An 18,014-nucleotide genomic window follows, 5' to 3' on the forward strand; every position below is an offset into this window, starting at 1 on the left:
GCAAAGAAAAACAAGAGTTATCCTTTATCCCTAACTTGTCATCCATTCATGGAGATAATACAGAAACACTTCAATAGTTGTAATACTATAAAGGTTTAAATAATTTAAAACATCAGTTAGGTCATTAAATCATGTAATATTAATTTCTAAATGGTGTAGTAGAAGTCATCAAGGAAGAAAGAATTTACTGCTTCTTAAAGAATATGAGACTTCTTTTGAGACTTGAAGATTCAGACAAGCAAGAAGAAAAAGATCAAAAGACATGCACCAAAGCTTAAAGATGAAAAAAGTACAAGATAGGCCTATATATAGGACAGTGATTAAGATCATAATAGAGCTAAAAGAGGAACCTCAGAGGCCATCCTATCCAATTCCGTTATTTTATGAATGAGAATACTAAAGCCCACCACCTTAAGTGACTTGCCCAGGTCACTCAAATAGTAGGTGTAGGTGGTAGAATTTAAACATAGGCAGTCTGATTCTTGAATCATTCTACTTTCTACTATAGTTCATTGCCTCAGGTATGATTGGACCAGAAGATTCATTTGGGAGATAATGAGAAATAAGGCAAAAAGGTAGGTTGACCTTGATTCAAGGATGACCAAGACTCAGAGATGACTTTGTAGGTCTAAGGAATTTAATCATTATCCTCTACAATAGATAGTTGAGAGCCATTTGTTGAAATCTTTGGAACAAGGGAATTACACAATTAAATTCGTGGTTTAGGACCATTAATATTGTTGTTTTCATATATATGATTGATTTTTGATTGGGGGAGAAGCTGAAGTGAAGGCTTTTATAGTAATTAAGTTATGAGGTAAATGAGAGTTGTAAGATTGGGGAACAGAAAGTAAAATATGAATGCAGGAGGAATTTTGAAGAAAATCATTGGAATTTCATTACTAAAAGGGGTTATGGAGATTTAAGGGAAGAGGGTGGAAAAAAAGATAATGTTGGAAGTTTTAAGACTAAGCAACTGTGAGGTTTGGTGGTGTGTTAATAGAATGTTAAACATCTCTTATATTTTAGATCATATCCTTGTTTAGTCTTTCATGGGCAAATTTTTCACATTTTAAAAAACAAACTTTTCTTACATAATTCAAGATTGTTGTTAATAGTCATTTAATAGAAAATTGAGATGTAGTTTATTTTCTATATGAATGTGGTTTACCTTCATTGATTAAAAAACAGAGTTGGCGTCTTAGACTTTCTTTTTTTAAAGTAACACTCCTTAGTATTTTCATTTGCTTTCCTAGTTGAAGTTTCTTACTGTAATTAAAAAAATAGGCGGATTTTTTGTTTGAAAAGTATAAATTAAAAATACTGAGAAGTGCTGTGTATTAGATTGTAGTTTATTTGGAACTTCTGATTTTTTGTTGCTAGTAAATGCTTGAGTGAAACTACAGAACAGAGCAAAAATTATGCTTAATATGGATTGGATAATCCAGTAAATTTGATGCTGAATATAAAGAGTGTAAAAATTTGTATCTAGTTCATGCCAAGCCTGATTCTGAAGTGCATATAAAGTTTAGGAGATAGAAAGGTACTGCAATACTTGTCTTAAATATTGAAATGTATATGGTAGTATTAGGATGGAGCTGTTCAGTCACATCAACACTGTGGTGGGTTTACTTTTTTAGCTGCTACAAAATAATATGTAAATAATAAATACATGAAGAAAGTGGTTACTTTTCATGTTTGGCTGTCTTATTCTTTGATGTATTTTTAAAAATTAAAAAAAAACTGGCATCAACTTAATTGAAGTTTCTTGAAGACCTTTGAGTTAGAATATCTAAATTGCATTAATGTCAAAGAATATCTTGCTTTCAGGATGCCCCTAAATCGGGCACTAGTTGCAGCTCTCGCTGTTCAAGTTCCAGACAAGATTCTGAAAGTACAAGGCCAGAATCTGAAACAGAAGATGTATTATGGGAAGACTTGTTACATTGTGCAGAATGCCGTTCATCTTGTACCAGTGAGACAGATGTGGAAAATCCTCAAGTTAATCCATGTATGAAAAAGGAGTATAGAGACGATCCTTTTCATCAGGTTAGTTTATAGCAATTGGATTATATGGAGCTGACATGCTCCTTTGAACTTTTGAGCTCTGAAAGTATATAGAGAGTAAAGAAAAAAACTTGGCTTGAACTAAAATAGTATTTCATTTATACCCTTTTTCTTATTTGTACTTATTTAGTCTAATTATATTAAGGAAAGAAAATTCAGAATTTAGATTACAGGTTTCTTCACTTTGCATAATAGATATATTCCTGAAAAGCTGTGGAATCAGGTTAGCTTTTGTTTACCAAATAACGTTTAAAATGTACTAGATAAAATTCAGTATTTAAGGAAGCTTGTCTTGGATATTTAAAGAATCATTTAATAATTTGAGTAGTTCTCTCTCTCACCCCCCACCCTCACCCCAGCTTTATTTTTAAGAATTTGTGACTTTTCCCACATCAGCTTTTCTTCAAGTGAGAACTTATCTCTAGTACATTCTATTTATGTCTAGGGTTTGTAATACAGATGGCAATGTTGAGCAGTAGAAAGAACATTAGATTTGACTGGAAATCCCAATCCTGCTTCTAAAATATCTGTGTGCCTTTGGCTTAGTCACTTTTAACCTCTCTGAGTCTCAGCTGCCTCATCTATGAAATAATAGGATTGAACTTGTAGGCCTCTGAGACTCCCTTTATATCCATGATCCTATGAAACTAAATCTAAAAGTGGTTAATTATGCTAAAAAAGATACAAACTAGTGATTTAATCAGTACAGATTTCTCTCCGTCTATACTTTCTCATCCTTTGTGATTTTTTAATCAGTAAATTCTCCATTGAAACACTGCTTAATCTGCTAGAGACCTTTTTTGTGCATCTTTTAATATTTCATAGATACTTGTGTCATACTTGGGCTGTCCAGCTCATATTCCTTGCTCTTACTTCCTGACTGGCCCACCTTTTGATTTTGTTATATCACTTCTTGTACAAGCTAACCATCATTAATAATAAATAATATGCTGCTTAGGTTTAGAAGCCAGTAGCTATTTGGCAAGTTGCTCATCATTCTGTTCTACTTTATTAAGCTTCCAGAAATCCTCTTCTAAAAAATGTCAATATATTGTAAAATGTATTCATGTAAAATGACATACTAACTTCAGAGGATAAAGGAATCATTTTGTGGAAATTACTTATATTATAAGCCTATTCTTTTTAAGATGGTAAAATTGAGACATTTTCCCCCATAAATCCCTATCATCTTCCAAAGTACTACCTTTCCTTGAAATTCAGTAATTATATCCATTTAAAAATGTATTTGCCCTCATGTTTCAAGGTGACTCATAAAACAAATTTAAGGCATATTTTAATATTTTTAATTTAATCAATTGAGGAACTCCTTTGCAGGTTGTCATAGAACAAACAGGTTCTATGACAAGTGCAATCTAAAGTGGAGATCTTCCTTAGGCCAGTTAAATAATATATAATTAAATTTCTACACTGCACTTAGTTGTAGTTACATCATTTCAAATGTGTGATAGTCTTGCTTTTCCTTATATGGTTGAAAATGACATATTTCAGATCTGTAAAGGTCTGTTTCATATAGTAGAAAGAGCTCTGAGTAGGAAGTTAGGAGAACCAAGTTCTGATGCCATCTCTGTCACTAACTTGCATGCTCTGGAGTGGATCCAGCTCTAAATTTGAATACTGCCTGCTTTTTGTTTCTTATTCTTTAAAATTATTCACATGACAATTTGCAAAGAATGAAAAGCAAAACACTTTCTTTCCACTTAGTCTGGGGGTAAAATCTGCTTTGACTCCCTTAAAATTTTTGTGAAACCAGCCTTGAATACTAGAGTTAATGTGTATTTATGTTATAAATAACTCAGCTCTCTAAATATGACTAGCACTTAAAATTTTTTTTATTCTGAACTTACACAGACACACACACAAATCAGCATTTCTATATTCAATAAAATACAGAGAGGTTAATATAAGCCATGAATTTCTATTTCATACCACTTGCTTCTTTAAAAAAGAGAATACAATAAATTCTACCTCTTTTAAAAAAAAAAGTCCTTCTTGTCTTTACTTCTTTCTGAATTTCCTTCTCTATGTGCATTTAAAAAATGCTTTAATGAATCTTTGGAGGGGAGGGTCAGTATTGCTCTTCTGCCTCAATTTAAAAAGGGGGGGGAACCCTGGTAACAAATAAGTATGGTCAAGCAAAACGAATTAAATAGTACCTATTTCCAAAAATGTATGTCTCTCTGTACCTTGTATCCTCCATCTCTCTGTCAGGAGGGAATATCTTTCTAGGTTCTTTGTGATATGACTGGTCATTGTTTTGATCAGAGTTCTTAAACCTTGCAATGTTGTTTTTGTTTACAACACTGCCTCATATAACTTTTTATGGTTCTGCCTGCTTTACTGTGTATCCATTCACACTTCCCAGAATTCTTTGAAGTCTTTTGTTAACTCTTATGGCATGGTATTCTAATATAATCACATACCATTTTTTTCACCCATGTCTCAATGTTGGTCCTTAAAGACCAGCAAGTTAATTTTGTTCATGACTATTACCTCCCTGATATTATCTTTCCTCTTAACCCCTAACTACCCTGAGAGAGAGAGACAGAGAGAGAGAGAGAGAGAGAGAGAGAGAGAGAGAGAGAGAGAGAGAGAGAGAGAGAGAAATTAAACTCCTTGTTTCTGGTTATTTGCAGCATTTTTCTTAGGCATGGAAGTTCTTGATTTTAGGAAAGGTATTCTTGGGACTTATCCTTTTAGATATTGTTTCAAGAAGTAAATGTGAATTCTTTCTATCCTCACTTTGCTTTCTGTTTTTAATAGATATGGAGATATGGGCAGGTTCCATTTTATGGATTTTTTGAAATACATTGTTCCAGCTCTTTAAAAAATCATAATTTTCTGGGAGGCCAATGATTTTGAAATTATCACCCCTGGATCTTTCTCCAGATTATTTCTTTTTGATTGTGTGGGTGTGTGTATTTTCAGTCTCTTGATTTTATTTTAGTATTTCTTGCTGTTTCATGGATGCATTGATTACTATTGGACCGTTTCTAGTTTTTAAGAAGTCTGTTTCTCGGTTAAAGTTTACCATTTTCTGTTTAAAGCTATTCTTTCAACTCTTTTTTTAAAATTTTAAACATTTATTAATATTCATTTTTAACATGGTTACATGATTCATGCTCCTACTTTCCCCTTCACCCCTCGCATTCCCCCCACCCATGGCTGACGCACATTTCCACTGGTTTTATTATGTGTCCTTGATCAAGACCTATTTCCAAATTGTTGGTAGTTGCATTGGTGTGGTAATTTCGAGTCCACATCCTCAGTCATGTCCACCCCAACCCTTGCAGCTGTTTTTCTTATATGTTTCCTCTCCTGCAGTCCTTCCTCTGCATGTGGGTAGCATCTTTACCATAAATCCCTCAGAATTGTCCTGGGTCATTGTATTGCTGCTGGTACAGAAGTCCATTACATTCGATTTTACCATAGTATATCAGTCTCTGTGTACAGTGTTCTTCTGGCTCTACTCCTTTCACTTATTCTTTCAACTCTTGAGCTTTTGTTTTATTTTTTATCTCTTCAGTTTTTCTAGTTCCTCATGAAAAATTTATTTTTTCCTTGAGTTGTTGTTTGCATATGTTATATAATCACTCTTTCAACCTTCATTCCTGAACTAAGGTTTTATGCCAGGTCCGGCCACCTGCTGCCCTTTAGGGTAGGGTAATCAACTCTGTTGCTTTTCTTCAGATTACCTGGGTTTCTGTGCTGACTTTCACTTCCCAGAATTAGGGTGTTCCCTTTTCTCTCCTGATCATTAAGGCTCAGGGCATTGAATTTTCAGGGCTTTCTGATATTTTTAGGACAAAGTGCTAGGGATCTTGTTGTTTTGGTCTGATTACTTCTCTGTCTTCCAAGGTCCTCCATGTGGATTTTAACTTCAGTGGCACTTTCTCTTGAAAGCCCTCCACTTTCATTTTTCTTTGAAGGCTATAGGTAGAATGTCATGTTAGCTTGTTTGAGTATACTGGCTTTAGCTCTGCTAGCAGCCCCCTTGCTATGTTGCTATGAGATTCTGGCCAACTTTTTGTGTAGTTCTTGGATGGAAGAAATTATTAGCTATAATTTTCTCTTTGTATTTCTTGACCATTATTCTGTCTGGAGTGATTTTCAGGTTTTTTTGCTAGAGAAGGTATATGGGACTTAAGCTTTAACATCTTTCAGGAAGTCATTATGACTGAAATTCCTTGACCAACATTTCTAGATACGAAATTTTTTCACAGTGTTTCTCTTTTTTCATATTCATGTGTGAGATAATGATTAAATCCAACATCGTGGTCATTATTCAGTACTTAAGAATTTTTTAAAAGTATATGTAGTTATTCTGACAAAAAATATTGAACCTGCTAAGGAGAAACAATTATTTTATAATGATAGTTTACTAATTGATTGTAAGGGGAAAGATAGGCTAAATGAGAAGAAGCAAAACGATTTAGACAAAAGCATAGCTCTAAATATAAAAGCTTCCTCATATCTTTTGAAAATTATCAGTTTATACTATGAATGGTAATGTGGCAACATCCAGTGCTAATCATAATTCTGACCAGTTTAAACTTGACAGCTTTTAAAACAATTTTCAGATATCTAACTGATATATCCCCATTGACTGTTGGGGCTTGTTGCTACAAGTTTGTGGGGCTAGATTTACAATTTTGAACACTAGTATCCTCTTTAGAGAGATTATTTTTGTAAAAATGTCTATCTTAGCTTCATACAGAAACATGGTCACAATTAGAGAACAGATATTATGGGAAAACAATTTAGCCTGTCTCCTACTCTTAACTTAATCATGTTAAGAGATTTAAAAAGATAGCCAGAGAAGCATTTTGACTGCAATTTATAAAAATGAGATTTTCCAAGAAACTGTAAAACATTATACAATTCTCATGTTAAAATTATCTGAAAAAATAGCTTTATTTAATGACTAATAATTGAAAGCAAGTGTCATTGAAAATAAATTGTCTTTAAATGTACTATACTCCCCTCCAACCTTCAAGGAAAAGTTATCCAATTTTTTTATTCTCCTATGTATAATTAGTTTCAATGGACAAAGTTTTACTTTTGAATTAAACATTCTACTTCATTCTATGTTCTTAATCTTCTAAGGTGTTCCACAGCTAGTGTTTTCTGTTTCATTAGTTATAGACCATTGGAGCCAAAATGAAGCTCTGAATCTCATCTTGACTTACATAAATGGGTGCCTGATCCTTCAATTATCAAACTGTGAACTTTTTCCTTGTGCTTGGCTTACAGAATTCATGATATATGTAAAATAATTTTTCCTCTTACCAAAAAAGGCAGAGAAAACACTGTTACTAAGTGGGAAGGAAATATTTAAATAATGTGAGCAAAATTCCCTTATATTACATTTCTAGGTTGTAGAACATTCTTCATATATCTCTATAAGAGCCTAAGAATAACTGGCATTATTTCACAAATAAGTTTGTGTTTTATTTCCCTCAAGTAATACAAAACTATAGTTGAACATATTACCATTGTAATGACTTTAGTTCTTCTGCGTAGAGTCTGATTTTAATGACTTTCACTTCTCCTTTTGCAATGCAATAAAAGTTTTAGGTCACTCTGAGTTTGTTTACAATTTTTTACTGTTATTTAGATTTCCAAGTTTTTAGGCATTTTAACCTGAATAAAAAACTCCAGAATTATAAATTTTGCTAAGAAGAGAGGTCATTAAAACAACTATGAACTTTATTTAGGAAGGAACTATACAACAAAATTATAAAAGAAAATCACTTAGGGATCTACAGATGTTTTCTTTGACCTTTTGGGGGAAAATTGTATTTATTTAATACTTCTCTACATAGTGCCAAAGGTGTGGTTCAGAAAGTATATTTTTATATGAATGAAGTATTTCTATCATATTTTTCAGCCCTTTCCTGCCTTACCTTTTGCATCCCTCATTTCTACTGTTTTCCTGGAGATGAAAGTTAAAGATCTCTACAAAGCAAAGGGAGATAGTATAGGGTTATAAAAATAGCATTCAATTCTAGGAGTCAGGAGATCTGTGTTCTAGTTTTTGTTCCACTATTAATTAGATCATATAACTTTAGCAAATCACTTACTTCACAGGGCCTTGGTTTCCTTGTCTACAAAATGAAAGATTTAGAGTAGATGATCTCTAATGTTATTTTACACTATAATAATGTTTGAATTCTAAAGTATTATCCTTCACATAGAAAATAAAGGAATGAAGCAAAACTTTGTTTAGGGTACTTGGGGAAAGGTGCCTGAAGTGACATATGCAAAAACATCTCTTAGAACTATAATATCAACAACTTTAGCATCCAGAAAACTGCTCAAGTTGTTACTTTGGACTTCAAAAGCAACTTTGCAGTATTGCTGGGATTGCATATTGGGTTTTTTTTTTAAGTTCGTAAGTATTATACGAACCCCTGGCTGCCTTCTCCTTCCTTTCTCCCTCCCCCCTACCCCAGAGGGTGATAATAAAATAAAGAAGCCTACATATTCACTGTAACTTATTGTTACTACCATTTACGTGCACTTTTAACTCTTACCTTTTTCTCTCTTTTTTTAAAAAAGTATGTTTTCAATAGCTTTTAAAAAATTCTATGACTTTTTAGATAGGGACTTTGCTTTGTTGCTTGTCAACCAAATGATAAAACATAAGAGCTTTTGGAATAAATATGATGTGACTATTGTTAGTATAATGAAAAATGATTTTATGTGTATAGTTTTTATTATTTTGTCTTACATTTCTGTTATTCATTAACTTTTGTTCTAGTTGTAGTTACCTTAGTATTGTTTTCCAGAAACCAAAATGTATTTGGTAGATTTCATAATATCAATAAGGGATATTATGTTGATTTCCTATTATAGCTTAATTATCATTTTATGTTTTCATTGAAAAATATCACTGTAATTTTATTCCCCCTAGAGGCAAATAGTAGATTCCTTAAGTCTTAGAAATCTTTTATTATAATTCCCTCAGGTTGTGCACATATCCTGAATTATATTTTAAATGATATATTGTAGTCATCATAATAATTCTGAATGATTGCAATCTGTGGTTAGAAATTAATTATGTAAGCAAATATAATTTGCTAAAAGTTGAAAACTCTGATATCAAGATATTGTGAATGTCTAGATAGATAGATATAGATTGGACCAGATGATATTTGAGCTTTCTCTCATTTCTAAGTTTCCATGACTTTTTACTTCTCAAGGATGCTATGAATTCTACCATTTACTTACATATCATTACAAAGCAAATATAAGTATTAAAGATATGAGATCCCTACCCTATATTAAAAGATTATCTATACATACATAGTATTGGTGTAGTTGCTCTATCCTAATATATAACATTACCTTGTCTTCTCTGTTCTCCAGAATAATTCAAGAGTTCTCATCTATCTGTGTTTTGCTGACTTACTTCTTTATTATGTTCTCTGCAGAGGTCAATAGTTTTCTTTCTCTAGTTATGGCTTATAAATACCAATTAGTATCCTTCTCTTACTATCATAACTGATAAGTACTTCTTTTTGGCAAGATTCCTTCAAATTTTATCTACTTCTCCAATTAAGTAAATGCAATTGATAGAGTGCTGTGCTTGGAATCACTTGGAATCAGGAACACCTGAATTAAAATTTAAACTCAGACATTACTAGATATATGACTCTGGCAAAGTCACTTGACCTCTGTTTCCCTCATTCTCCTCTTCTGTCAAATGGGGATAATACTTCCCAGGGTTGTTGTGAGGATCAAATGAGGCAATGATTGTAAAGCATATAGCACAGTGCGTGACACATATTAAGTGCTATTATGTTAGCTATTTATTATTATCAATATTATTATTAAAAATTAATGTTTTGAGAGAGAAGAGAGGGAGAGAATTTGGAATTCAAAATGCCAAAAATTGTTTTTATGTGTAATTGGGGAAAAAATAAAACATTGCTGAAGAAAAAAAGAAGTAAGGATTTGTGAAGGTCCAGATAAATTAAATTATGTTCATTTCACTGCTCCTGACTAATTTTAACTTCATATAAAGATATATAGACATAAGTTTAGATTTATAAAAAAGCATTTCTTAATGACGTTTCACTATACATTTGTAAGTAAATTTCATAATTTCTTTAGTATAGAAGTTTCTTAACTATGCAGCTAATAAATTTCTATATCTTTGTACTTGTTTTTAATATTTTTTCATGTAATCTATTATAAATATGTCTATCAACAAATGCTAGTTTTTATTTTTGTGGAGTTAAACTGTTGGCTATTTTCATTTAAAATTCCACATTTACCATTTTTATTTCTCAGAGTCATTTGCCCTGGCTCCATAGCTCCAATCCAGGATTAGAAAAAGTCAGTGCAATTGTATGGGAAGGCAATGACTGTAAGAAAGCAGAGATGTCTGTGCTTGAAATTAGTGGGATGATTATGAACCGAGTAAGTATTTTCATATGTTCTTATTTGAATGAAAATGAATGAAACATTATTTAATTATAATTAATTATTTTATTATTGAGTGCCTGCTATATGCCAGGCATATTACTAACTTTGCCATATTCTAGTTAATAAATTTTGATAGACATAAATGGACATAATCATACATAAGTAAATGGTATATGCTTATCCAAATAGATATAAATTATATTGTGATATAATGAATAAATGTACATAAGGTGATAATTATTAATTTAATTAAATAATATGTTGAATGTTTTCTTTAGGAACTCACTCACCTCATTTCAAGCCAAAAATGTCTTTGGCAGTTTTTTCTAAGTATTTTACATCAGTCTATAATTTAAAGTGTGATTTGTAACCAAGCCACAACTTTCCTGTTAGTGTTTTACTTCAGTTGACTTTGTGTAGGTACCAAATCTAAAATTTTGCAAAAAGTGCCCTTTTATTTATTGATCACCTGCTAGTTTATCTCCCAGATATTTATACTACTGGTATATAGTACCAAGAACTAGTTAATATCATAGTAGCAGAACAGCTGATATATGTGTTTCCTTTACTAGATAATGATTAGATAGTGATTTCTTTTAGTTTTGACTGAACTTCTTTAGGATCTGGAACATATTCTAATTATACAGCTAAAGTTTTTATGGAACACCACATATAACCTGTTGTTTATTGTAGTGTATCATTTTTGTGGAATAGGGTTTAGAATTGCTTGCTTTGGAATTTTGCCTGTTGTCATCTGACATTGCAAAATTGAATGGTGTTTCATTACTCCTTACTTGTTTTTCATTTCCCTTCTTTCACTGTACTTTATCACTGCTTTTATTCTTCCTTTAATAAATTTTACCATCTCAGAAGTGGGGTTTAATATTTAAAGAGTCTTACTATGTCAGGAAACATACATTTAAAAGTTTCCCAAATAGGACATTGTATGCTTAAAGGAAAAGTACTTTGATGATATTTATAAAAGTAATCTTCCAAGTTAATTCAGTGAGTTGATCAGATTGATGTTAATACCTTGAAAATGGATCATCTTTAGCTCTTTGTCCCTCACAGCACCTTATGTCATGTGTTATAAATAGAAGGTGTTCCGGAAATTTAAAAAAAATTGTTATTGAATTAACTACAGTGAATAGGAGAGGGCCTCAAGGAGGTTTCTGTACTTTTGGATTCAATTCAATATATATTTATAAAAGTGCCTACTATGTGTAAGGCACTACGTTTGGGAAATGCATACAAAAAAGACGGTCTTTAGCCCATGAAAGTTTTACAACTTACTGGTGGAGGAGAAGATACAACATAGTCAGACATAAATAAACTTGGTAACTTGAATAGAAAGAATATTAAAAGCTGGGGAGGGGATTGAAGAGAAGTTTCATAAGATTGTTCTTGAACTAAGCTTTGTGGAGTGCTCTATTACTGCTCCTGATGTCCTTTCAACATGAAGATTCTATAGGTAACTAAACCTGTGAAGTGTTTCAACACCTCTCCCCACCACTATTCCTTCTCCCTCAAACAAGGATTTTATTAACATCCTAAAGGGAATTTCTAGAGGAGAATGGCCTCAGAAGTAGTAAGTAGCAGGTCTAGGGTGTGAATGGATCCTGTGACTCTAAATTCAAGGCTCTTTCCAATGCACCATGCTCTCTCACATTAAAATCATAATAAAGCCTATGGTGAATCAGTTACCCAAGGTTTAAGATCAGCAGGGCATTAATAGGACTAAGGAAACTCATTTTAGTTCCACTGGTAAACTGTAGAGTCAAGACTTATCAAATGAAAAAAGTGAAGCCATAGCAGTGATAATGAACTGAGAATATAAGAAGAGGAATTTCAGAGTTTAAGATCATGGAGATCACACAGTTATGGGTAATAATCAAATCCAAGGTGTGACTATCGCTAAGGATGGCTGAGAAATTTGACCTGGGGAGGAAGTTAGAGAAAAATTTATATAGTTTGTATTTTGAAGTCCTTAAATGTGAGGACAGGATTTGGAAAGGAAGATTTAGCAGTGGTTCCCAAACTTTTTTGGCCTACTGCCCCCTTTCCAGAAAAAATATTACTTAGCACCCCTGGAAATTATTTTTTTTAAACTTTAATAGCAATTAATAGGAAAGATAAATGCACCTGTGGACATCACCGCCCTCCCCTGGATCGCTGCAGCACCCACCAGGGGGCGGTGGCGCCCACTTTGGGAATCACTGATTTAGAGCCAGGTACTGAAAGAAGGAAGAGTGGACTTGGAGGTAAGTTATTGTAGTAGTAGTTGGTATATTGTTCAGTTATTTTCTTATTCATGTCCAGTACTCCATGACCCCTTTTGGGATTTTCTTGGCAAATATACTGGAGGGGTTTGCCATTTCTATCACCAGCTCATTTTACAGATGAAGAGGCAAGCAGAATTAAGTGACTTACCCAGGGTGATATAGCCAATAAGTCTGGGACTAGGTGTGAATTCAGGAAGATGAATCTTCTTAGCTCCAGGCCTGCACTATTTCTGCTCTGCCATCTAGATGCCCCCAGTAGATTGCAACAGAGTCTGAACTGAGCAATATCGATGGATGGAACGTGCCTTAGCAGGGGAGTAGTTTTGTTGGGAAAGAAGCAAAGATAAGTACATCTTTTGGTTCAGTATGTCAGCCTCTGTGAGAGAAATAGTCACTTGCAAGTTAATAGGATGGCTACATCTGTGGGAGACAGTCATATTTTCATAAGGTATCATAAAATGGAAAGGTTGTGAGAGGAAAACTCTGAATACTATTAAATACTAAAAATGAGATAATATTTATGCTAAATGCTTTTTTTGTAATATATGCTTTGCAACCTTAAAGTATTATAAAAATGCTAGCCTATTTTTGCTTTTAGTCAATTCCGTTTCATGTAATGAATCAGTTTTTAAAATTTAAAGAATTGCACCTTTAATATTGTCTTACATACTATGGTATGATTTAACATCTAAAATAATTTCATATTGCTGCCTAATATAAGATGCTTTTCACATAGCTGGCATTTTGGTATAAATAACTTTTCTTTTTCCCCCTTAGGTCAACAGCTACATACCAGGCATAGGATACCAGATTTTTGCAAATGTGATTTCTCTTGTCCTGGGTTTTACTCCATTTGTTTTCCGACTTTCACAAGCTACAGACTTAGAACAGCTCACGGCATATTCTGCTTCAGAACTTTATGTCATTGTATTTGGTTCTAACGAAGACATCTTGGTTCTTTCTATGGTTTTAATAAGTTTTGTAGTTCGTGTATCTCTTGTGTGGATTTTCTTTTTTTTACTCTGTGTAGCAGAAAGAACATATAAACAGGTGAGTGAGACAGACTTCTCTTTTAAACAATAATTAAGGACTTTTAAAATCATTTATTGTATCAAAAAGTTTATAAAATTTGTTTTTGTTCTAGATCTGTGATTTTATTGATGTCAACCTTCACGAGAGAAATTTCCTCTATTGATGCAGATAGGCAATTTATCAGCAACTAATAAGAGTCCTAGGTACTTGAGAACAAAGGAATACATAGTTGTTGGGAAAAAACAAGATGACTAGTTTTCTAGCTCTTATCTGTGCATACCTAAATTACAAGGTTAAATAACTTTCTTTTGGTATCAACTAGCTGGGATCAGAGTAAAGACCTGAATCTAGATCTTCCCAGCTCCAAGGCCAAGCTTCCACCTTGCTATGCCATGTTGCTTATAAAATATTTTATTACAACTAGAATACAACTTAGAATATAAACTCATTTAGAAATACTAGAGAGGGATGATGGAAGATTACTAACAGTATGACCTCATAAAGTAGCAAAAAGGCAGTAGAAATTTTTAAGAAACACTATAGAATGCTTTGTGTGAGAGACCCAACTAAGCCATGCCACTTTGAGGACATTCACAATAAAATGGACTAGATATCACATAGATTAGAGAGGGAACATATTATTTAGCATTAATATCAATGGAAGCAGCATATTTGGACTTTTAACACCTTAGTCCCCAATGTGCTCTGCAAAGAAGTAGGCCCTAAAGATGATACAGTTGAAAAAAAAAATCTGGTTTAGATCTGAAGGAGAGAAAGTAAAAATCGTGGAAAAACATAGATTGTTTTACTATCCTAAGGCAATCAAGAAAACATTAGTAATTATTGTTCTAGATACTTTCACATTATAAAATACCCATGAAAATTATTTGTACATGGCCTTTGAAGTATCTTTAATGAAAGTATGAGGGAAGAACAAATGGGCTTTTGCAATTAATTTTTTCTGTTAGACCACCCTCTATATACTCATAACATTCAGTGAAAGATACAAAGAATCACCTACTGTATTTATTGTTTATAGAAGACTATTTGACCCTTTAGATTAAAAATTAGATTTTAAAAGCTCCCCTCCAAGAATGAGTTTCTTCTTATGTGTTAAGGTAAAACTGAATTCCTTAATTTTAAGCAACCAAATGGAAAATGACAATGACTCCCACTATCTCTTATTAATGCTGTGAGACATAAAAGCCAGGTGTAGTGTCACACACCTGTAATTCCATTCATCAAGAAGCTGAGATTGGTAGATTGGTAGAGCTCAGAAGTTCTGGGCTACAGTTGCTTAAGCTAGGGCCAACATAGGAATAGAAGGAAGCAGCCATGAGGTCATCCAAAGAGGTTGGAACTGGCTGAGGCTTGAAACAGTAGGTCAGAGGTCCTGTGCAGATCAGAGAGGGCCTAGACCTGGGTATAGTTCTTTAACTTCCAGCCTGGAACACTCATCCTTAAAAACAAAACAAAATCCATAAAATAGGGAGATGTGTGCCTGCCAAAGGTATTCACTTCTGTCATGGAAAATATCATTGTCCTGTACAGGTTCCAACTAAAAGACCTATGAATAATATTTAGCTTAAGCATAATTTTCCTTATTTTTTTTTCTTCCACATTTTCCTGTTTGGGGATTAGAGTGTGTTAGTTGCCGCATGCTCTAGAAATGTCAAATGGCATTTTCATTGAATTCTGCAAATGAAAAAAAAAAGCTATTCCAACCGCACCCCCCAACTATTCCAAATATCTGGAAATGATTTATCCTGAGGAAGTGGTATATATCAGTGTATTACAAGAAATATGAATTTGGAAAAAGAGTAAGAGCAAGGAATAGCAAAAGCATTGGATAGGCTAAGTGTCATGCTAGTTTTCATGAAAAGTAAGAGAACTTCAATAACAATTGTAGCATGTTGCATAGATTCTCTAGGAGAAACTGTGGGATAAGACAGGGGTTAGGGTTGCAATTTGCACCAAAGGAAGGCATATCCCAGTGATTTCAATAATATTATTTTCCTCTTGTTGAATTATAGTACTTAATTATAGGAAATGAAAGTAATAACCTGCATTTTGATTATTATTATTTTTCCTTGTGATACTTTTCTTGACAAACAACATATGATGTTTTGTAGAGACTACTTTTTGCAAAACTCTTTGGACATTTAACATCTGCTAGAAGGGCTCGAAAATCAGAAGTTCCCCATTTCCGGTTGAAGAAAGTGCAGAATATAAAAATGTGGCTATCTCTTCGTTCCTATCTTAAGGTATAATGGCTATAAAGATATGACTTTTGTGAGCTGGCTATCGATGGTTCTAATTCTCTTAACACATCTCTGTATCTTGCCATGTGAGCATGCTACTAGTCATAATGCCTTCTGTCTATTCTTTACCCAGATAGCTAAGAGAAGTTTGTTTCATGGATTGCTTTTTTGCCAGTAATACTTAGGATTTCAAGCCTAGCTAAAAAAAGCATAGCATTATATACATACTCACTGTGATAATGAAATTAAATCTGTCCTGCCCATCCTTAATCTAATCACCAAAGGTGAGAACATCCCCACTTAATTCTCAATTTGGGAGGTCTGTGACTCACATGTGCTAGAGTGAGTGACAAATCAAAATTTACTGACTGCCTCCTGGGTAGTCCTAAGAAAAGCATCTGTTGTGATTGGACTTGTAAACTAAGAGGAAGGCACAGGAAATGATGCAAAAGAAGCCCCTTTAAAAGAATTCAGTGAGTTCAACTCTCTTCTTGTTCATGGTTTGGACTTGAAGGAGCTCTGGCTGGGACCCTGAGACCTTGGAGAGTGAAAAAGGCTAACTGACTACCTTAACTTCCCTAGAGGTACTATCCTCCAAGAGGCTCCCTTGATTGGGAGAAGCCCTAGTGGCTAAACCCCTTGTTAATTGATTTTTAGGCTCTCTGGTTGGTCCTCTGGAACCCTGCCAGAGTAAAGCCCAGACTTGAATACAAATCTAATTCGTTAAGTTAGATCTCTTACTCTACCCTCTTCTCATCTCTCTACTTCTACTCTTTCCTATATTTTGTAAATAAATTACTAAAATCATTTTAGGAATTGGTATTTCTTCAGTTCCTTGATGACCACACCTTAAATATTAATATCCAACAAAAAAAAAACCCTTTTCCCCCTCTTACACTCACAAAATATTATAATTATAATATACACTAGAATGCTGTATGTTTATCTGGTGTTTTAACTTTTTGAATTCTTTCATGTAAATTGTCTTATTTGATCCTTGTGATTGAATTTTTGTTTATGAAGTTGCTCAGGTTCCCAACAAGAAAAGGAAATTTTTTTATAGCATAGCCATGTTAAACCAGTAGAGGGCGCCCACTCCTTAAAAAAGGATCAATAAAAGCACTATGTTACTACAGGATCACTTCACTATTTTATATAAATAGGCAATTTAGAATGTTAATTGGCATGCCTAAATCCTTTTTGTGCATTTTTTTCCTCTCCTTTAAAATTTTTCTCTCTAAATTACTTAAGTTCTTGAAAAAATTAGAGTTACCTGAATACCTCTAGCAGAGTACCTTTTCTGGGGGTATTGTACTTAAGCATTAAGATGGCCATTTTTCTGCTTCATATAAACAGCAGGGGATAATGGATAGTAAGCTTTCTGGAAGTCAGGAAGACCTAACATTAAGGCCCAATACTAACACTAGAAAATCATAACCTCTTAGTTCTCCAAGTCAGAAGTGTTACTCAAAGAGAAATAGGGGCCAGGCAGCGAAGTTGCTCAGTGGATAGAAAGCCATGCCTAGAGCCTAGAGATCCTGGGTTCATATCTGGCTTCAGATACTCTAAAGCAGGGGTCGGCAACATATGGCTCTTTCTGCAGGACCCATAAAGTCCATTTTTTTTTCAGGCGCTGTTACAGGAGCTGCACTGTGAGCACTGTATGGCTCTCATGAAATCACATTTTAAAAAATGTGGAGTTTATGGCTCTCGCGGCCAAAAAAGTTGCTGACCCCTGGTCTTATAGCTGTGTGACCCTGGGCAAGTCAGTTAATACCAATTGCCTAGCCTTTACCACCTTGGAACCAATACCTAGTGTGGATTCTAAGAGTATGGGTTCTAAATTTAAAAAACAGAAATTAGGGCCACTATACCATGCGTAAATATCCCTGGGGGATCTTGGTTCATTTTCAAATATAGT

At 33.6% G+C, this 18,014-nt stretch overlaps 1 protein-coding gene across 1 annotated transcript in view; it reads left to right on the top strand.

The window, feature by feature from the left end:
• PHTF2 (putative homeodomain transcription factor 2) overlaps positions 1–18,014 on the top strand; it is a 130,620-nt gene that overhangs the window by 99,437 nt on the left and 13,169 nt on the right. Inside the window, exons 11-14 of the mRNA XM_044679924.1 lie at positions 1,831–2,049; positions 10,384–10,512; positions 13,578–13,850; positions 15,965–16,096. Coding sequence (XP_044535859.1) covers positions 1,831–2,049; positions 10,384–10,512; positions 13,578–13,850; positions 15,965–16,096 — 753 coding nt within the window. The remainder of the gene's footprint in view (positions 1–1,830; positions 2,050–10,383; positions 10,513–13,577; positions 13,851–15,964; positions 16,097–18,014) is intronic.

The sequence above is a fragment of the Gracilinanus agilis genome, chromosome 5, assembly GCF_016433145.1.
Source record: "Gracilinanus agilis isolate LMUSP501 chromosome 5, AgileGrace, whole genome shotgun sequence".
Taxonomy (NCBI): domain Eukaryota; kingdom Metazoa; phylum Chordata; class Mammalia; order Didelphimorphia; family Didelphidae; genus Gracilinanus; species Gracilinanus agilis.